We start from the raw sequence: 22,598 nt of genomic DNA, 5'->3' as shown, positions 1-22,598 counted from the left end.
TGCAGCTGCTCAGTTCTAACAAATGGCAAACATTTCTAATATGCTTTTCTCACAGGGACTTAAAGTGCAGGAATACTTTTGTGGGTAGGATGACTTCCTGGGAAGTCAGTAGCTGCCATATACGGATGTAGCAAGGTTAACACACCTGCTTTATGAGACATGTTATCTAAACTAAATGCAACTAAATGCGTTAAGCAATTGCTTTTCAATGGCTTTTGTTTCAAAATAATGCGATGAGTTAAGAAATTTGAGTTAAGAGTGTGTGTGTTACCCCTGCTACATCTGTAGGTGCTCGACCTGAACACACACTAAGCTCATTAAAGTATATTTCATTTTTCAGAATAAATCGCCATATGTGTATTTTCCCCTTTGCAATCTCTATACTATTTTGTAAATTTGTCTCTAAGCTGGTGGATGGATACTAGCTGGTATCATGTCTGCCATACACAGGAATTGGAGAAGCAGCAGCAGTAATGGAAGTCATTATACAACAGTACTGAGCAGTTTAGATGTGAACCCAGCAGTAAATTGAGAGCAGTTTCTTGGTCAGTCTGCCTCTGCCTGTCCCTAACAGCCCTTCCCTTCTCCTACTGTCCTACTGTTAATGAAGAGGAGGAGAGAGCATGATAAGAGCCCAATAAGACAAGGAAGAATGTCTCTTTGATAGGATATATTACAAAGTTTCTATAGTCACCTGTGCCACTCATTTATGAAAATAATGCAGCTGTTATGCTGCATTTACACTGCCCGCAAAAGCAGCCAATTCTCTGGTATGGACCGTTCCTTCCTAATAATTGCCTCCACCTCAGTCGAAATGAAGAGCTGGATTTACATGCAGCGATGTACTGTATGGGGACAAGCAATGGCTACTGACATCGATACTGTCATCTTTTGTCCTCATACAGATTCAGTGTTTGTGGTCAGCAGACCATGGTCTGATGATTTAGGTGTCTGGTCAAATAATCTTTTCACCTTCAGTATTTTGCTCATTCATTCAGTGATCTGTGGCACCTTTACATGGGCAGATTATCCGGAATGACCATTTATACTAACATTCATTCAGTATACAGTACAGACCAAAAGTTTGGACACACCTTCTCATTCAAAGAGTTTTCTTTATTTTCATGACTATGAAGGCATCAAAACTATGAATTAACACATGTGGAATTATATACATAACAAACAAGTTCGGCCGAACTTCCCGGAAATGTTCGGGTTCGGGATCCGAACCCGATCCGAACTTCGTCCCGAACCCCATTGAAGTCAATGGGGACCCGAACTTTTCGGCACTAAAACGGCTGTAAAACAGCCCAGGAAAGGGCTATAGGGCTGCAAAAGGCAGCAACATGTAGGTAAATCCCCTGCAAACAAATGTGGATAGGGAAATGAATTAAAATAAAAATTAAATAAATAAAAATTTACCAAAATCAATTGGAGAGAGGTCCCATAGCAGAGAATCTGGCTTCCCATCACCCACCACTGGAACAGTCCATTCTCAGATATTTAGGCCCCGGAACCCAGGCAGAGGAGAGAGGTCCCGTAACAGAGAATCTGGCTTCATGTCAGCAGAGAATTAGTCTGCATGTCATAGCAGAGAATGAGGCTTCACGTCACCCAACATTGGAACAGTCCATTGGCATATATTTAGGCCCAGCACCCAGGCAGAGGAGAGAGGTCCCGTAACAGACAATCTGGCTTCATGTCAGCAGAGAATTAGTCTGCATGTCATAGCAGAGAATGAGGCTTCACGTCAGCCACCACTGCAACAGTCCATTGGCATATATTTAGGCCCAGCACACACACAGGCAGAGGAGAGAGGTCCCGTAACAGAGAATCTGGCTTCATGTCAGCAGAGAATTAGTCTGCATGTCATAGCAGAGAATGAGGCTTCACGTCAGCCACCACTGCAACAGTCCATTGGCATATATTTAGGCCCAGCACACACACAGGCAGAGGAGAGAGGTCCCGTAACTGAGAATCTGTCTTCATGTCAGCAGAGAATCAGTCTGCATGTCATAGCAGAGAATCAGGCTTCACGTCAGCCACCACTGCAACAGTCCATTGGCATATATTTAGGCCCAGCACCCAGGCAGAGGAGAGAGGTCCCGTAACAGACAATCTGGCTTCATGTCAGCAGAGAATTAGTCTGCATGTCATAGCAGAGAATGAGGCTTCACGTCAGCCACCACTGCAACAGTCCATTGGCATATATTTAGGCCCAGCACACAGGCAGAGGAGAGAGGTCCCGTAACAGACAATCTGGCTTCATGTCAGCAGAGAATTAGTCTGCATGTCATAGCAGAGAATGAGGCTTCACGTCAGCCACCACTGCAACAGTCCATTGGCATATATTTAGGCCCAGCACACAGGCAGAGGAGAGAGGTCCCGTAACAGACAATCTGGCTTCATGTCAGCAGAGAATCAGTCTGCATGTCATAGCAGAGAATGAGGCTTCACGTCAGCCACCACTGCAACAGTCCATTGGCATATATTTAGGCCCAGCACCCAGGCAGAGGAGAGGTTCATTCAACTTTGGGTAGCCTCGCAATATAATGGTAAAATGAAAATAAAAATAGGATTGAATGAGGAAGTGCCCTGGAGTCCAATAATATATGGTTAAGGGGAGGTAGTTAATGTCTAATCTGGACAAGGGACGGACAGATCCTGTGGGATCCATGCCTGGTTCATTTTTATGAACGTCAGCTTGTCCACATTGGCTGTAGACAGGCGGCTGCGTTTGTCTGTAATGAAGCCCCCTGCCGTGCTGAATACACGTTCAGACAAAACGCTGGCCGCCGGGCAGGCCAGCACCTCCAAGGCATAAAAGGCTAGCTCTGGCCACGTGGACAATTTAGAGACCCAGAAGTTGAATGGGGCCGAACCATCAGTCAGTACGTGGAGGGGTGTGCACATGTACTGTTCCACCATGTTAGTGAAATGTTGCCTCCTGCTAACACGTTGCGTATCAGGTGGTGGTGCAGTTAGCTGTGGCGTGTTGACAAAAGTTTTCCACATCTCTGCCATGCTAACCCTGCCCTCAAAGGAGCTGGCATTGACACAGCTGCCTTGGCGACCTCTTGCTCCTCCTCTGCCTTGGCCTTGGGCTTCCACTTGTTCCCCTGTGACATTTGGGAATGCTCTCAGTAGCGCGTCTACCAACGTGCGCTTGTACTCGCGCATCTTCCTATCACGCTCCAGTGCAGGAAGTAAGGTGGGCACATTGTCTTTGTAGCGTGGATCCAGCAGGGTGGCAACCCAGTAGTCCGCACAGGTTAAAATGTGGGCAACTCTGCTGTCGTTGCGCAGGCACTGCAGCATGTAGTCGTTCATGTGTGCCAGGCTGCCCAGGGGTAAGGACAAGCTTTCCTCTGTGGGAGGCGTATCGTCATCGTCCTGCCTTTCCCCCCAGCCACGCACCAGTGATGGACCCGAGCTGCGTTGGGTGCCACCCCGCTGTGACCATGCTTCATCCTCATCCTCCTCCACCTCCTCCTCATCCTCGTCCTCCTCGTCCTCCAGTAGTGGGCCCTGGCTGGCCACATTTGTACCTGGCCTCTGCTGTTGCCAAAAACCTCCCTCTGAGTCACTTCGAAGAGACTGGGCTGAAAGTGCTAAAAATGACCCCTCTTCCTCCTCCTCCTCCTCCTCCTGGGCCACCTCCTCTTCCATCATCGCCCAAAGTGTTTTCTCAAGGAGAAATAGAAGTGGTATTGTAACGCTGATAACGGCGTCATCGCCACTGGCCATGTTGGTGGAGTACTCGAAACAGCGCAACAGGGCACACAGGTCTCGCATGGAGACCCAGTCATTGGTGGTGAAGTGGTGCTGTTCTGTAGTGCGACTGACCCGTGCGTGCTGCAGCTGAAACTCCACTATGGCCTGCTGCTGCTCGCACAGTCTGTCCAGCATGTGCAAGGTGGAGTTCCTTCTGGTGGGCACGTCGCATATGAGGCGGTGAGCGGGAAGGCCGAAGTTACGCTGTAGCGCAGACAGGCGAGCAGCAGCAGGATGTGAACGCCGGAAGCGCGAACAGACGGCCTGCACTTTATGCAGCAGCTCTGACATGTCGGGGTAGTTGTGTATGAACTTCTGCACCACCAAATTCAGCACATGCGCCAAGCAAGGGATGTGCGTCAAATTGGCTAGTCCCAGAGCTGCAACGAGATTTCGCCCATTATCACACACCACCAGGCCGGGCTTGAGGCTCACCGGCAGCAACCACTCGTCGGTCTGTTGTTCTATACCCCGCCACAACTCCTGTGCGGTGTGGGGCCTGTCCCCCAAACATATGAGTTTCAGAATGACCTGCTGACGTTTACCCCGGGCTGTGCTGAAGTTGGTGGTGAAGGTGTGTGGCTGACTGGATGAGCAGGTGGAAGAAGAGGAGGAGGAAGCCGAGAAGGAGGAGGTGGCAACAGGAGGCAAAGAATGTTGCCCTGCGATCCTTGGCGGCGGAAGGACGTGCGCCAAACAGCTCTCCGCCTGGGGCCCAGCTGCCACTACATTTACCCAGTGTGCAGTTAGGGAGATATAGCGTCCCTGGCCGTGCTTACTGGTCCACGTATCTGTGGTTAGGTGGACCTTGCTACAGATGGCGTTGCGCAGTGCACACTTGATTTTATCGGATACTTGGTTGTGAAGGGAAGGCACGGCTCTCTTGGAGAAGTAGTGGCGGCTGGGAACAACATACTGTGGGACAGCAAGCGACATGAGCTGTTTGAAGCTGTCTGTGTCCACCAGCCTAAATGACAGCATTTCATAGGCCAGTAGTTGAGAAATGCTGGCATTCAGGGCCAGGGATCGAGGGTGGCTAGGTGGGAATTTACGCTTTCTCTCAAATGTTTGTGAGATGGAGAGCTGAACGCTGGCGTGTGACATGGTTGAGACGCTTGGTGACGGAGGTGGTGGTGGTGGTGTTGGTGGTACATCCCCTGTTTGCTGGGCGGCAGGTGCCAACGTTCCTCCAGAGGCGGAGGAAGAGGCCGAGGCGGCAGCAGCAGAAGAGGCCGAGGCGGCAGCAGCAGAAGAGGTAGCAGGGGGAGCCTGAGTGACTTCCTTGGTTTTAAGGTGTTTACTCCACTGCAGTTCATGCTTTGCATGCAGGTGCCTGGTCATGCAGGTTGTGCTCAGGTTCAGAACGTTAATGCCTCGCTTCAGGCTCTGATGGCACAGCGTGCAAACCACTCGGGTCTTGTCGTCAGCACATTGTTTGAAGAAGTGCCATGCCAGGGAACTCCTTGAAGCTGCCTTTGGGGTGCTCGGTACCAGATGGCGGCGGTCAGTAGCAGGCGGAGTCTCTTGGCGGCGGGTGTTCTGCTTTTGCCCACTGCTCCCTCTTTTGCTACGCTGTTGGCTCGGTCTCACCACTGCCTCTTCCTCCGAACTGTGAAAGTCAGTGGCACGACCTTCATTCCATGTGGGGTCTAGGACCTCATCGTCCCCTGCATCGTCTTCCACCCAGTCTTGATCCCTGACCTCCTGTTCAGTCTGCACACTGCAGAAAGACGCAGCAGTTGGCACCTGTGTTTCGTCATCATCAGAGACATGCTGAGGTGGTATTCCCATGTCCTCATCATCAGGAAACATAAGTGGTTGTGCGTCAGTGCATTCTATGTCTTTCACCGCTGGGGAAGGGCTAGGTGGATGCCCTTGGGAAACCCTGCCAGCGGAGTCTTCAAAAAGCATAAGAGACTGCTGCATAACTTGAGGCTGAGACAGTTTCCCTGGTATGCATGGGGGTGATGTGACAGACTGATGGGGTTGGTTTTCAGGCGCCATCTGTGCGCTTTCTGCAGAAGACTGGGTGGGAGATAATGTGAACGTGCTGGATCCACTGTCGGCCACCCAATTGACTAATGCCTGTACCTGCTCAGGCCTTACCATCCTTAGAACAGCATTGGGCCCCACCATATATCGCTGTAAATTCTGGCGGCTACTGGGACCTGAGGTAATTGGTACACTAGGACGTGTGGATGTGGCAGAACGGCCACGTCCTCTCCCAGCACCAGAGGGTCCACTAACACCACCACGACCATGTCCACGTCCGCGTCCCTTACTAGATGTTTTCCTCATTGTTATGGTTCACCACAACAACAAATATATTATTTGGCCCAATGTATTGTATTCAAATTCAGCGGGATATAAATTTGAGGCCTAGTATTTAGGCGCTGGGTGACCGGTATGGATTTAGTGACAGAATTAGACTAGGAAATGCACAGTAGCGTGTGTGTGAAGTTATTCTGAATGACCCTATGTGCACCTTGAATATTATATACCCTTTTAGGGATAGATTTCAAATAGCTCTGATATAGCAGAAACCACTAAATTATGAAATTGCTAAATTGGGAATTGTATTTCAACCCAGAACAAAAAATGTGCTTTGACGGACACTAAATAACTTTCCCAGCCACAACAGGACAGCAGTAACGAGAGATTTAGCGGGATATAAATTTGAGGCCTAGTATTTAGGCGCTGGGTGACCGGTATGGATTTACTAACAGAATTGGACTTGGAAATGCACAGTAGCGTGTGTGTGAAGTTATTCTGAATGACCCTATGTGCACCTTGAATATTATATACCCTTTTAGGGATAGATTTCAAATAGCTCTGATATAGCAGAAACCACTAAATTATGAAATTGCTAAATTGGGAATTGTATTTCAACCCAGAACAAAAAATGTGCTTTGACGGACACTAAATAACTTTCCCAGCCACAACAGGACAGCGGTAACGAGAGATTTAGCGGGATATAAATTTGAGGCCTAGTATTTAGGCGCTGGGTGACCGGTATGGATTTACTAACAGAATTGGACTTGGAAATGCACAGTAGCGTGTGTGTGAAGTTATTCTGAATGACCCTATGTGCACCTTGAATATTATATACCCTTTTAGGGATAGATTTCAAATAGCTCTGATATAGCAGAAACCACAAAATTATGAAATTGCTAAATTGGGAATTGTATTTCAACCCAGAACAAAAAATGTGCTTTGACGGACACTAAATAACTTTCCCAGCCACAACAGGACAGCGGTAACGAGAGATTTAGCGGGATATAAATTTGAGGCCTAGTATTTAGGCGCTGGGTGACCGGTATGGATTTAGTGACAGAATTAGACTGGGATATCGCCAAAAAATAACCACACTATTGCTGGTTAAATGCACTTGGTGTGACAGCTTGACCAACCACACTACTGAGGGTTAAATGCACTTGGTGACGGGCGCAGCTTGCCCCTGATGTAGTATATGGCCAAAAAATGAACAGACTATTGCTGGTTAAATGCACTTGGTGACGGGCGCAGCTTGCCCCTGATTTAGTATATGGCCAAAAAATGAACAGACTATTGCTGGTTAAATGCACTTGGTGTGATAGCTTGACCAACCACACTACTGAGGGTTAAATGCACTTGGTGACGGGCGCAGCTTGCCCCTGATGTAGTATATGGCCAAAAAATGAACAGACTATTGCTGGTTAAATGCACTTGGTGTCACAGCTTGACCAACCACACTACTGAGGGTTAAATGCACTTGGTGACGGGCGCAGCTTGCCCCTGATGTAGTATATGGCCAAAAAATGAACAGACTATTGCTGGTTAAATGCACTTGGTGACGGGCGCAGCTTGCCCCTGATTTAGTATATGGCCAAAAAATGAACAGACTATTGCTGGTTAAATGCACTTGGTGTGATAGCTTGACCAACCACACTACTGAGGGTTAAATGCACTTGGTGACGGGCGCAGCTTGCCCCTGATGTAGTATATGGCCAAAAAATGAACAGACTATTGCTGGTTAAATGCACTTGGTGTGACAGCTTCACCCTGATGTAGGCTTTAGCCAAAAAACAACCACACCATTGAGGGTTAAATGCACTTGGTCGCAGCTTGTGCTGGCGCACCACAAGACACAAAATGGCCGCCGATCACCCCAGAAAAATGTGACTGACAAACGGTCTGGGCAGCCTAAAAACAGTGAGCAATTGAGGATCAGCAGCTCAATGATCCACAGCTGCAGATCGATCAGTTAATCAAGTCCTTTGGAGGAGTTAATCTGCCTAATCTCGCCCTACTGTCGCAGCCGCAACCTCTCCCTACGCTAATCAGAGCAGAGTGACGGGCGGCGCTATGTGACTCCAGCTTAAATAGAGGCTGGGTCACATGGTGCTCTGGCCAATCACAGCCATGCCAATAGTAGGCATGGCTGTGATGGCCTCTTGGGGCAAGTAGTATGACGCTTGTTGATTGGCTGCTTTGCAGCCTTTCAAAAAGCGCCAAGAAAGCGTCACAAAAGCGCCAAGAAAGCGACGAACACCGAACCCGAACCCGGACTTTTACGAAAATGTCCGGGTTCAGGTCCGTGTCACGGACACCCCAAAATTCGGTACGAACCCGAACTATACAGTTCGAGTTCGCTCATCCCTAGTCATATTCTAGGTTCTTCAAAGTAGCCACCTTTTGCTTTGATTACTGCTTTGCACACTCTTGGCATTCTCTTGATGAGCTTCATAAGGTAGTCACCTGAAATGGTCTTCCAACAGTCCAGAGATGCTTAGCACTTGTTGGCCCTTTTGCCTTCACTCTGCGGTCCAGCTCACCCCAAACCATCTCGATTGGGTTCAGGTCCGGTGACTGTGGAGGCCAGGTCATCTGGAGCAGCACCCCATCTCTCTCCTTCATGGTCAAATACCCCTTACTTTCAAAGTTTTTCCAATTTTGCGGCTGACTGACTGACCTTCATTTCTCAAAGTAATGAGGGCCACTCGTTTTTCTTTACTTAGCTGCTTTTTTCTTGCCATAATACAAGTTCTAACAGTCTATTCGGTAGGACTATCAGCTGTGTATCCACCTGACTTCTCTTCAACGCAACTGATGGTCCCAACCCCATTTATAAGGCAAGAAATCCCACTTATTAAACCTGACAGGGCGCACCTGTGAAGTGAAAACCATTTGAGGTGACTACCTCTTGAAGCTCATCAAGAGAATGCCAAGAGTGTGCAAAGCAGTAATCAAAGCAAAAGGTGGCTACTTTGAAGAACCTAGAATATGACATATTTTCAGTTGTTTCACACTTGTTTGTTATGTATATAATTCCACATGTGTTAATTCATAGTTTTGATGCCTTCAGTGTGAATCTACAATTTTCATAGTCATGAAAATAAAGAAAACTCTTTGAATGAGAAGGTGTGTCCAAACTTTTGGTCTGTACTGTATATCCAGCATTAGTGCTCATAACAAGTGCTCATTTTTTATCATAATTGTTTGTATTGGGATGTAGGAAATATGACAGTAGAGTTCTTGCAATTGTCTGTCATGTATGTTTCTACATCAAGTAGTAAAATGCTTCATAGAACTTTTAATGTAAATTGAAATATCGCTAAACTAGAAATCTATATATACACACAAATAAATCATTTTGAAATTGTAATTTTATTTAAATTTGTGAAACAAACATTTTGATAATTTGCTATTGCTTTTATACAGTACTTATCATCATTAACTGAGTTACAATAAATTTATGTATAAATCATATAGTAGATTATCCCTGTGAGTAGATCCCACTTAAAGATGTATCCAATTAAGGATGAGGCATTAGATTTTGAAAAGTTACATCAATTGAATTTGCTGCACTCCATTTCTTAGATTTGATGTTTTTATTCAAGCTGTACAGGTCCGACCACAACATGAACCTCTTCATGATGGTAAGAGTTAACAGCTCTTTTGTTTCTTCTTATACATCCTTGGCTGCAGCGAGAGTTGGCACTGCCCTCCTTGCACACCACTAGCTTGCACTGAATGTAGACATTGGAATGTTTCTTTAAAAAGCTAAAGGCATTGAATCCAATGCGGACTATGTGATTTGATATGGAAGGGTAGGTTCTATAATCAGGAACTCTGCCACACCTGAAATTACAAGAAACAGTGTTAATGTGTATTTCCATAATATATAGATAAAGAAATAGATATTTTCTCTACCATGAAATTAATGAGAGATAGGTATGCTATCATACTAGCCCTTGCCATCCACAACCTTAATGGAACATACGGTCATAGCATACAAAATTACATAACAATATATAACACAATAAAATGCATAATAAAAACTATATACAATGGTTGTACCCCCAGGTTTGGTATAATACACACCTCCATGGTGAAAGGAAGGCATGCTTGTGGTCCCTCCTGATAGTCTGCCATCAAGTTCCCAAAGCTGCTGATCCCCTCCCTCCCATTGCTGTGGAGAGACCGGGTTAAGGGGTTGCTAGTTACCCTATACTAAATGGAATAAAACAGTCCCACGCTGTGGAGTTATAGTTCATCAGAGTCCTGGAATCCACAGCTCCATGGATACTCCTGGGATTGTGGCTCTAGATGCAAGTCACAGTAAGACAAAACCCAGGCTTGCCTTTTCTCAGGTCGTTTGAGTCCTAAAGTCAGGTGCTCACTTAAAACACTGAACAATAGTGGATTCCCCATTTGTGGCTCTTACAGAAAGAGCCTCAATGAGGCACAAGTGACAGTCGCAACAGCTTTGGTACATTAAAATCTGTTCTTGGGTGCTCTTCTCAAAAAACACTGCCTCCACCTCCTCCAGCAATATGGAGCTTGTATGCTGCAGTGAAGAACCATGCAGACAATTAACTTGCAGTTCCCTTTCATTTAATAATGAAGATTACACTGTATAGTTGGTCTTTATTGCTAATGGCCGGTTGGCATCTTTAATGTACCTCTAAAAAGGGGCTGTTGCTGGTATGGGGTTTGGCTTTTAAGATGTGGGCACAATATGCATGTTATTGCTGTTCTTGCCTGCAATCTCCTGCAGGTTATTTAGAAGAAGAGTACGCTAGACCTTAGGTAGAGCGTGTGGACCACAGAGGGCGCACGAAACAACCGGTCGAAGACAATGTTTTTGATTTCAGCAGTATTCCATTTATTCGTAAGACAACGCGTTTCGGGGTGCTAGGGTCCCCTTTATCAAGTCTCAGCCGGAAGGCTGGAGGGATGTCACGGCTCGTCTGCAGAGGCACGTGTAGAACGCTGACGGGTCAGCGTTCTACACGTGCCTCTGCAGACGAGCCGTGACATCCCTCCAGCCTTCCGGCTCAGACTTGATAAAGGGGACCCTAGCACCCCGAAACGCGTTGTCTTACGAATAAATGGAATACTGCTGAAATCAAAAACATTGTCTTCGACCGGTTGTTTCGTGCGCCCTTTGTGGTCCACACGCTCTACCTAAGGTCTAGCGTACTCTTCTTCATACCGTTACCCAAGTGGCAGGGTGGCTCCTGCCCAAGGCGATCGGACGAATCTAGGCTGCACCAACCGTCATTTATCTACACTCATTCTCCATTGCAGTTGCATCCAATTGATGCAACCACAATAGGTGAGCAAACCATTTCTTTCACTAGAAATCTGATTTGCTGAACTTACTTACCCTATGAGCGCCTTCTCTATCCTCTTGGCCGTTATCTGCTGCAGGTTATTTGGCAGTAAACACTGAATATCAATCAGCTCTGGCATACCCACTTCTCCAACCCCAGCACCCTGCTGCCCTACAGATGGGAGGCCTTCTTCTGCCATCTGCTTTTCCTCCTTTTCCACATCATCTAATATCGATGAGAATATCTCATCAGGAACATCCAGCTCCTCCTCTCTCTGCATCTTGCTGACTTTTTTAGGACATGGAGACTCAGAATAAGTGTACCTGCACTTTCCTTTTCCAATATTCCTCTATTAATCATTTTAAGCAACACTGTCCCTAGCGCATGAGCTCTTGCCACGTCTCTCCCTATGCTCAGTTCACAGAACAATGGCGGAGACCGCATGGGATGAGGGTTTTATAGGGATGGCTATGTGTGGATTGGCTGGCTGCATAGCATTATGGGTGTTCTTGTATTCAGATTTGTTTTGAATTAAAGTTTCCCTAAACTTCAGATCGAATTCCGCTTCAAATGCTTCACATCCCTCAACCCTACTTGTCGGCCTCCTGCATCAGTAAGAATGGACTTTTCAGTTACATGTTTCATGATGATCTACGATGACTGCACTGCGAGATAATCATAATCAGTATTTACTGTCATGGGGCTTAATCCTTATAAAAAAATTTAAAATTTATTGCCATAATTATGGAGAAAAAAAAGTAACATTACATTACCCGTTGCGAACGATATAATAAACATTTCTTGTGAAGTCAAATTCATCAGGGGATGCCACACAAGTATCTAGAAATACGGCCAGGTCAGGTTCAGATGTGAGTAAAGCTGCTTGCAGGTACAAATGCTGATTAAGAGCCACATAGTATGGATACTGATTCACTGGATATACGTAATTTGAGGACTGGAAGAATGTCAAGCTAGCAGAAAAGAGGCCGTATTGGATAAACGTGTTCTTAATGAAGTCATCTGCAGAGTATATGCCTTCAACTACAGTATCTTGGTACATCCGGCATTTAAGAGTTAGATCTAGTTTTTTTCTGTAAACAACAATTGTGTCGGCTGAACCGGTGAACAGGGTATTTGTGTAAGTTATTGTGTCATTTTCGACCTGTTAAAGAAAAGGTAAAATGTAAAAACAAAACTACTAAAATGGGGATGAATTTGGGTCTTGTTATGGTGTTTTGTATGATAAATAGATATTAGATAGATAGATAGATAGATAGATACCTGTTTTACTGTCAGACATCTCCCATAAGGTATGTGAAACTCCGCCCAACCTGATACAACTTGAGGGCGACACTGGGGGTCATTCAAAAATATATTATCTGAAGAATATTCCAGTGTTTGAAGATAGCTAAGTGAGATTCGAGCTTTCATGTAGTCAGAATAGCAGGACAGACTGACTGTAACGAGAAAAACATGCATTTATGTAAGCTAGCATTTTGCTATATTTCATTATTGTAAACTACTGTAGTTATTCTAAGAAGCTATTGGTAAAAACAGGCACCTACCTAGGAATCTGATTAACTTTCGTAACTGTAACCCCTTTAAGGGGTTAAATAAAGACTGCATTGTAGTGCAGTCTTTATTTAAATATTTTAGCCCTCAACAGACTTCAGGTTTTCACTGACTTTGTAGACTGTTCTGCACACTTCTTACTGAAATCAGAAATCTGCTCTGACAACTCGATCTGTAGCCTTTACCTCTTCACTCCTGACAGCTCTTTAGTCTTTAACACTCATTTAAGCTGAATTAATCAGTTTCATTAATCAGTTTCAGACCATATAGCTTTCCCTATTTTTATATAATCAAGTGACAGATTATGTCAAAGATATAAGTGTACAGCTGACATCTGAGGTTGAGGTGGTGGGTTATAGGAGGAAGAAAAGTAAAACTAGAGCTTCCAGTGACCATATCCACCCCCTACAATCCCCTCTGCCCCCCTTTCCCCATATAATCCACTAAATGGCAAACTGATTTTTTTATTTAGCTAAGAATAAAATATACTTCACATTAAAAGGCTCATAAACAGCATTTATCACTTATCCACAGTATAGGTGATAAATGAATGTTCGCTGGGACCAACCACTGGGACCTCTCTCAATGACAAGTAAGGTTGTCCTGAGTCCCTGTTGGAGTGGGATGCTTTACTTGACTAACCCTGTCAGCTTAATAGACAGTGAATGGAGTGTCACCTTGCATGTGTGATCCCCTATACATTTCTAATAGGGGACTTGGGATCCCTGTTCTCACAATCAGTTGGGGTATCAGTGCTATATCCCCTTTAATCATACATGAAGTTGTTCATAGGCTATGGCTTTTAAGAGTTTTATTTAATTTCTCCTTTTCCCTAAATGAGGATACATTACCATTTTGATTGTCGTTAACAGTAGAATAGTATGTTGCATAAAATTCTAAGCCTGCCCCTCTGTTGGCCCGCGAATAGACAATGCTAATGCTGTTTGATGAGGAGATAAACTCTCTTGTACGTGTTCTGCACAGATCTCCAATTAAAGATGACCCAAGAGGAGTTCCATCATATATTGACAAAGAAGATGAATCGCAGGACCGGGAATTCTTCATTCTGGTCATGAGAATTTCAGGAATAAACAACAGTATTGCATTTTTACATGCAGTAAGCACTTAGTTAATGAAAGCTAAAGTTTAAAAGCTATGGACAACTTTAAGAGCATTTTTTTATTATTGCATTGTACTCATTGTGGGCTAAACATTCCTTTTTTCAATTGCTCTTTATTAAACATTTTGAGTTCCTTACTCTGTACAGCTATAAAGGTCAGCGTGTGTAAATCCGCTGTCCCATGTGACCAACCTCCTCAGAGGGGGATGACTAACTGTACCCCTCATTCTTCACAATACCTCAGATAACGAGGATAGACTTTCCCGAGGGGTACACCAGGCCCTACCTCTGAGGGGGGTTGGAACACGAGGAAATGAGGACTTGGGTGTGGACCCACTGGTCTGGCCTCCAGATGGTACAGGACACCAAGAGGGTGCTAGGTGGCCAGAGGATACAGAGTCTGAGATAAGGGCAGGAGGCAATATGGCAAAATCCGTAAAAGAGGTCCGAGGTAAGGGCAGGCGGCAAGATAGCAAAATCCGTAAGACAAGATACAAGGTCAGGGCAGGCGGCAGTAAGGCAAGATGCATGGTCCAGTAGACAGTAATGGCAGAAATCACAGAAACATCTTTGCTCACAGGAACTAGACAAGACTAGGAACCACAGTTGTAGAAGGAGGTGCTTTTACATACCTCCTGCACACCAGATATAAGCTGGGGAAGATAGGAGGCATGCACATGCTGCCTCACATAAGTAGGAGAGACAATCCCACACACACCCTAAATGCACACAAGGATCTCTGAGCCAAAGTGTAAGCTCTGCTCAGAACCAGGAGGGAGATGCTGATGGCAGAAGTGCAGAGCACAGCTAAGAACCCCCCTGCCCGCTCCTGTCAGCATGGCGTGCAGCAGTGGGGAGGAGTGAGGAATCCCAGCTCCTATACCTGCATGTTGGGACAGATTCTCAGTCACAGGAAGCTGGGTTAACAACAGTCTTGAGATTCTGTAGTAGCAGGCTCTTTATTGTTACTGTTTCCCATTAGGCAGCTCATCTGACAGCTCCTTATCTCTGATTTCTGACCTTCTAAACACTCATTATAGCTTGGTTCTTATCCTATTGATAAGCATGTGGATTTAATATGTGTTTATGACCTTCTAGTAATATATAGATAAGGTTTATTAGATGAGTGCACAAAGAAAGTGGATGTACTGTTCATACAGCTAGATAGTTAACCCTTTGTGACAAAATGGATGAATATTTTAAGTAAAGAACAACTGAAAAAATGATTTTTAGCCCAAAATAAGCCCTTGAATGAGCAATTCATGATTAATAATAAACTGTAAAAAATATGCAAAAAGAACAATAGTTGTTCCAAAAAAGAGAAATATTCTAAATGTTGGACTGGTTGGGTCTACCAGTCAAAATCTCAGTCCTAGGTGACAGCATTAATTTCAACTAAAATTAGCCACATATTGGTAGTCAACGTTCCATTCAAAGTTGCCACCAGGAATGATTTATCCAGTCAAGGTCCTAGCCGCCTAAATTTCATTGTATGCCTAAATGTCACGGCATAAAGGTATTTTTTAGAGATAATTACTTAGGATAAAAATGTGAGATATCTTTGTCTTATACTCACGTAAATGTTCTGAAGTTGAGATGAATTCTATTATTATTTGTGACACTGATGTACCAAACACAGGAGTCAGACTCTGAGGAAATATCGGAATCCAAAGATACGTTCCCATTTGAATTTCTCAAAATGCCCCCACATCGAACTGCAGAAAGTAAATATAACAGATTTCAAATAAAATAAGATTTTATTATGATTTTATAATATCCAGGTTATTGTATTAAAGGGAAACTGTCAGTTTGTTTTTGTGAAAACTTTCTTCTGCTCAAGACAAATGCAAATTAGCCTTTTCAAGTGTTAAGAGTTAAGAATTTAGGTTGCTGAGGAACTCCTCACTAACTTAGTTCACTCCAAAGATTCTGATCATTGTACTGGATTACATCAGCCAATTCAAAGACGCACATTGTTCTGATTTCAAGAATAGTTGTTACATAACAGCCATCATATTTATATATTTTACGCACTTATATAGGGATGATATATTCAGTAGCGTTTTACAGACATTAGCATCATGCTAGGCTCACAATCTAAGTTTCTTATCAGCATGAAATTGGAGCTTATCAGCATGTAATTGGAGTGTGGGAGGAAACCAGAGTACCCGGAGGAAACCTACGCAAATACTGGGAGAACATACAAACTCTGTGCACATGTTGTCCATGGTCAGATTCTAACATAGGACCTATTGCTACAAACCACCAGTGCTAACCACTAGGCCACCATGCTGCCCATATCTACTAAGAAGCATAATAGGAAGACTAAATATAATGTTTTATGGGGTTCCAGTAATTTCCATTGTTTGGGCGTTGTCCCCTATAACAAGCTAACAGGTTCCATTTAAGAGTTCACCCGAAGAGAATTAAAGAGGTTGTCTCATCTCAGACAATGGGGGCATAGTGCTAGGATATGCCCCTATTGTTTAATAGGTGTGGATCCCAATGCTTGGACCCGCACCTATATCGGGAACAGAGCCCTGCAAACTGGTGCCTGGAAGACTCCGGTCCGGCCACCACCAAGCGCTCTCCCCATAGATGTGAATGGGAGTGCACCATGCATAACCGGCCACCGATCCCACTTCTATGGCCCCAATGGAAATAGCAGCTGCCACTGTTAAAATGTCAGGTTTCTGTTCTGTAAAAAAATTAAATTAAGATAAATCATTTCAGAACTTTTTCTACCTTTAATGTGACCTATAAACTGTACCACTCAATTGAAAAACAAACTGAAATCTTTTAGGTGGAGGGAAGAAAACAAAAAAATCTAAAATAATGTGGTTACATAAGTGTGCACGCCCTCTTATAACTGGGGGTGATTGAAAATCATGTCAAATAGGAGTCAGCATACATCGGCCATCATTTAAAGTGCCTCTGATTAACCCCTAATAAAGTTCAGCTGCTCTAGTTGGTCTTTCCTAAAATTTTCACATCCCACAGCAAAAGCCATGGTCCACAGAGAGCTTCCAAAGCATCAAAGGGATCTCATTGTTAACAGGTATCAGACACGAGAAGGGTACAAAAGAATTTCCAAGGCATTAGATATACCATGGAACACAGTGAAGACAGTCATCATCAAGTGGAGAAAATATGGCACAACAGTGACATTACCAAGAACTGGACGTCCCTCCAAAATTGATGAAAAGACAAGAAGAAAACTGTTCTGGGAGGCTACCAAGAGGCCTACAGCAACATTAAAGGAGTTGCAGGAATATCTGGCAACTACTGGCTGTGTGGTACATGTGACAACAATCTCCCGTATTCTTCAGATGTCTGGGCTATGGGGTAGAGTGGCAAGACAAAAGCCTTTTCTGATGAAGACAAAACATCCAAGCCAGGCTACATTTTGCAAAAACACATCTGAAGTGTCCCAAAAGCATGTGGGAAAAGGTGTTATGGTCTGATAAAACCAAGGTTGAACTTTTTGGGCATAATTCCAAAAGATATGTTTGGCGCTAAAACAACACTGCACATCACCAAAAGAACACCATACCCACAGTGAAGCATGGTGGTGGCAGCATCATGCCAAGGGGCTGTTTTTCTTCAGCTGAAACTGGGGCCTTAATTAAGCTAGAGGGAATTATGAACAGTTCCAAATACCAGTCAATATTGGCACAAAACCATTCAGGCTTCTGCTAGAAAGCTGAATGTTCTGTCCCCAGATTCAGTTCCAATTGTTTCTGTCTGTTTATCAGTTGACATGGCATTTAACTGTTGTAATTCATTTGCATTACATTGTGTGGTAACAGCACCATCTATTGATGAGTTTAGGTATTTCACCCAGCCTGTTTTTCTCTATGCATTATGGGAATCCCAGAGCATTGTGGGTAGTTCCTGGTTCTTGCTAGTCTTGTGCTGGTACAGCAAGCAGCCACCATCTTATGTCTCAGGAGCCATGCACTCTCACTGGTTTTCCTGCCACATCATCTGTTATTTAGCCTGTTTTTGAGCATAATCGGTAAGAGCACTATCTATGTGTCATTTACTGCAGTTTATTATGTTTATTGTATCTGATAGCTCACTATCATTGTATTATCTCATATACTGAATGTATAGCAGATTATTCTGTGTTTTATGCCATGTACCATGGTATTTATGTTCTAAAATACTACTGTTTTATTCTGTAGTTTCACCTTTCCTGTCAGTCTACGAGCAATAAAGAGAACCTTAAAGCGGAACAGTCTCTGTTCTCTCAGAGGACAAAAAGGTTTAGCTACATGTCAGATTACACACCGTGCTAACGTGTATGAGGACAGTATAGTGAAACAACTGCAGAGAACAAGCTCAGTGAATAACTGCCAAAGACAGCAGTGAAACGACTGCTGAGAACAAGCTCAGTGAATAGCTGCCAAAGACAGCAGTGAAATGACTGCTGAGAACAAGCTCTGAAGATCAGACTGACTGAGCCGCCATTATCCACGTGGAGCCTGCATACGGATATCGCAACAGTCTCCTAACAGTCGCACCAAATATCTGACTATACAGAGCCCACCATTATCCACGTAGAGCCTACTTACGGATATCGCAGCAGTCTCCTAACAGTTGCAACATGTCTAATAGTCAAGCATCTTCCATTAAGACAAGGTCTCAGATAAGTGGCTCTAATAGGACATCGATCAGAGAAGCTGCCGCCATTGCCCGTGCCAAAGCAGAAGCAGCAAAGGCAAAAGCCAGCTTCATAGAACAAGAGATGCAGATAAAGCTAGAGAAAGCGCAACTTGAAGCGACTCTAGAAAAACTTGCCGCAGATAAAGAGACAGCAGCTGCCATAGCGGAAGCAGAATATCTAGAAGCCACGGAACTTCAGGAAACCAAGAGTCATCGCAGCAATGTCCATCCAGAAGTTGAATACCAAGGTATGGCCGTCCACCACACATTCACTCTGACAACACACCACCAGCCGGTTCCAGCGCCAATCAAGCCACAATGGACTTTGCCAGGTTCCTTGCTCGACGTGAGCTGGTCAACAAGGGACTTGTAAAGTTCAGCGACCGTGCTGAGAACTATCGAGCTTGGCGAGTATCCTTCCAAAATGCCATCAGTGACTTAGGTCTGTCATGTAGTGAGGAACTGGATCTCCTGGCAAAATGGCTGGGAAGTGAGTCCGCCGAACACGCTAGAAGGAATAGAGACATCAATGTAAATTATCCAGACATTGGTCTAAAAAGGGTCTGGGAGAGACTTGATGAGGTCTATGGCGCAGCAGAGGTCATAGAAAGCACCTTATTTATGAGAATTGAGGACTTTCCTAAAATAGCGAACAAAGGCTATTCAAAGCTTAGAGAGTTAAGTGACTTATTAATGGAGCTGAGTGTAGCAAAGGCAGAAGGGGATCTGGTGGGATTGAAATTTCTTGACACTGCTAGAGGTGTGAATCCCATAGTTCAGAAGCTCCCATACAACTTGCAAGAGAAGTGGGTCATGTATGGTTCTTGGTATAAACAGACTTACAATGTACTATTTCCTCCATTTAATGTGTTTGTAGATTTTGTCTCTGAACAAGCAAAAATCTGAAATGATCCTTGCTTTGATTTCATGATGTCATGTGCCACCACCTCAGTCAGTAAACCTGGTAGGGCAACGTGGAGGTCCACAAAATTTACGTTTCTTCCACAGGTGCAGTCCATAAAGAGTTCAGCTCCTATCAAGGAGGAGACAAACCCAAGGACCCGACCAGACAGTGTCCCTTACACAGGAAGCCTCATTCTCTACTTAAGTGCAGAACCTTCAGAGAAAAGTCATTGGAAGACCGCAAGACCTTCCTCAAGGAGAACAACATCTGTTTTAAATGCTGCTCGTCAACTTCGCACTTCGCCAGGGACTGTGAGGTTAGTGCAAAGTGTGCCGAATGTGACAGCTTAAACCATAACACAGCTCTACACCCTGGGCCACCATTTTGGGCTTCACCCAAAACCCAAGAGCAAAGCGGGGAGCTGAAGGACACAAATACTGACACTTTGGCAGTTACTTCTAAATGTAGAGAGGTTTGCAGAGACCTCAGGGGAGGCAGATCCTGCTCTAAAATCTCCCTAGTGAAGGTTTACCCAGCAGACGACCGAAGCAAAGCCATCAAAGTGTATGCAATTCTAGACGATCAAAGCAACAGGTCGTTAGTGAAGTCTGCCTTCTTTGATAGCTTCGACATCAAAGGACCCGGTGCCCCCTACTCTCTAAGAACTTGTGCTGGTACTGTGGAAACAGCCGGAAAGAGGGCAAGCGGCTACATAGTTGAGTCCAGCGATGGTCAAGTGCGTCTGCCTTTACCAACTATACTGGAATGTAACCAGATTCCTGACAACAGGTCCGAGATACCCACGCCAGAAGTAGCAGCGCATCAGCCTCACCTGAAGCGTATAAGACACCTGTCTGTCCATCAGAGCTGTCCATATTGAAGTAATTGAATCTATGGATACTTCCTGTTTAATTAATGCTTTCCGAGGTTTTATTGCCATTAGAGGACCTGTCAAACACATTCGTTCTGACCGAGGCACAAACTTCATCGGAGCAGCGAGAGAACTACAACTCTCTTCCAACTTGGATGTTAACAACATAGAAAGATACCTCAGTGAACGAGGATGCACTTGGACCTTCAACCCACCACACTCTTCTCACATGGGAGGTGCTTGGGAGAGGATGTCAGGCATCGCACAGAGAATCCTCGACTTAATCTTCTTACAAGAAGGATCTTCAAAGCTGACTCATGAAAGCCTGACTACCTTCATGGCAGAAGTATCGGCTATCATAAATGCCAGACTGCTAACCCCGATTTCTAGCGATCCTGATGACCCAACAGTTCTCACACCCGCCACACTGCTTACCCAAAAGACTGAACAAATTTGTGCTCCACCTGGAGAATTCAATTTCAAAGATCTTTACAAGAATCGATGGAGACAAGTACAGAGTCTCTCAAACTCGTTCTGGGACAAGTGGAAAAAGCAATACATTCCCACCCTGCAACCGAGGAGAAAGTGGCAAACCAGCAAGCCTAACCTCCAGACTGGCGATGTAGTCCTAATGAAAGACTGCCAGTCACGAAGAAACGAGTGGCCGTTAGGTCTTGTGACTAAGACATTCCCAAGTAAGGACGGAATTATACGCAAAGTAGAATTGAAAATACGGAGACAGGGAGAGACCAAATTGTTCCTCTGACCAGTAGGAGAACTCGTTCTAATGTTTGCACCAAAAGAGTACAATAGTGACGTTGGTTGATGTCAAGCGGGGAGTGTTCTGTCCCCAGATTCAGTTCCAGTTGTTTCTGTCTGTTTATCAGTTGACATGGCATTTAACTGTGTTGTAATTCATTTGCATTACATTGTGTAGTAACAGCACCATCTATTGATGAGTTTAGGTATTTCACCCAGCCTGTTTTTCTCTATGCATTATGGGAGTCCCAGAGCATTGTGAGTAGTTCCTGGTTCTTACTAGTCTTGTGCTGGTAAAGCAAGCAGCCACCATCTTATGTCTCAGGAGCCATGCACTCTCACTGGTTTTCCTGCCACATCATCTGTTATTCAGCCTGTTTTTGAGCATAGTCGGTAAGAGCACTATCTATGTGTCATTTACTGCAGTTTATTATGTTTATTGTATCCGATAGCTCACTATCATTGTATTATCTCATTTACTGAATGTATAGCAGATTATTCTGTGTTTTATGCCATGTACCATGGTATTTATGTTCTAAAATACTACAGTTTTATTCTGTAGTTTCACCTTTCTTGTCAGTCTACGAGCAATAAAGAGAACCTTAAAGCGGAACAGTCTCTTTTCTCTCAGAGGACAAAAAGGTTTAGCTACATGTCAGATTACACACCGTGCTAACGTGTATGAGGACAGTATACTGAACATAAAGAGGAACTTCATCTTTAGCATGACAACGACCCAAAGCATAAATCCAAATCAACAAAGGAATGGCTTCACCAGAAGAAGATTAAAGTTTTGGAATGGCCCAGCCAGAGCCAAGAACTGAATCTGATTGAAAATCTGTGGGGTGATCTGAAGAGGGCTGTGCACAGGAGATGCCCTCGTAATCTGACAGATTTGGAGTGTTTTTGCCAAGAAGAGTGGGTAAATCTTGCCAAGTCAAAATGTGCCATGCTGATAGACTCATACCCAAAAAGACTGAGTGCTGTAATAAAATCAAAAGGTGCTTCAACAAAGTATTAGTTTAAGGTTGTGCACACTTATGCAACCAATTTTTTTTATTTTTATATTTTTTCTTCCCACTACCTAAAATATTTCAGTTTGTTTTTCAATTGAGTTCTACATTTTATAGGTCACATTGAAGGTGGAAATATATATGCCCTCATTATCTGAGATGAGACAACCCCTTTAAATCCTATATTTAGTAATAGTATTAAACTGAATGGGAACATCCTTGGTTAAATCTAGAGGCTGAATAGAACAGGTAGGACTAATCCTTCTTAGAGATGGGAGTTTGCTGCAATATTTTCAATCCAAGAATCCTCCATGAGGCC

The 22,598-nt window shown here is 44.3% G+C and overlaps 1 protein-coding gene across 1 annotated transcript in view; it reads right to left on the bottom strand.

The window, feature by feature from the left end:
• Positions 1–22,598, bottom strand: part of LOC122942223 (deleted in malignant brain tumors 1 protein-like) — a 485,901-nt gene that overhangs the window by 109,713 nt on the left and 353,590 nt on the right. The window contains exons 17-21 of the mRNA XM_044299724.1: positions 15,641–15,779; positions 13,796–14,010; positions 12,654–12,829; positions 12,146–12,534; positions 9,647–9,894 (exon numbers count right to left, since the gene is read on the bottom strand). Coding sequence (XP_044155659.1) covers positions 9,647–9,894; positions 12,146–12,534; positions 12,654–12,829; positions 13,796–14,010; positions 15,641–15,779 — 1,167 coding nt within the window. The remainder of the gene's footprint in view (positions 1–9,646; positions 9,895–12,145; positions 12,535–12,653; positions 12,830–13,795; positions 14,011–15,640; positions 15,780–22,598) is intronic.

This window comes from Bufo gargarizans, chromosome 6, assembly GCF_014858855.1.
Source record: "Bufo gargarizans isolate SCDJY-AF-19 chromosome 6, ASM1485885v1, whole genome shotgun sequence".
Classification (NCBI taxonomy): domain Eukaryota; kingdom Metazoa; phylum Chordata; class Amphibia; order Anura; family Bufonidae; genus Bufo; species Bufo gargarizans.
This window is presented reverse-complemented; position numbering and strand designations above follow the sequence as displayed.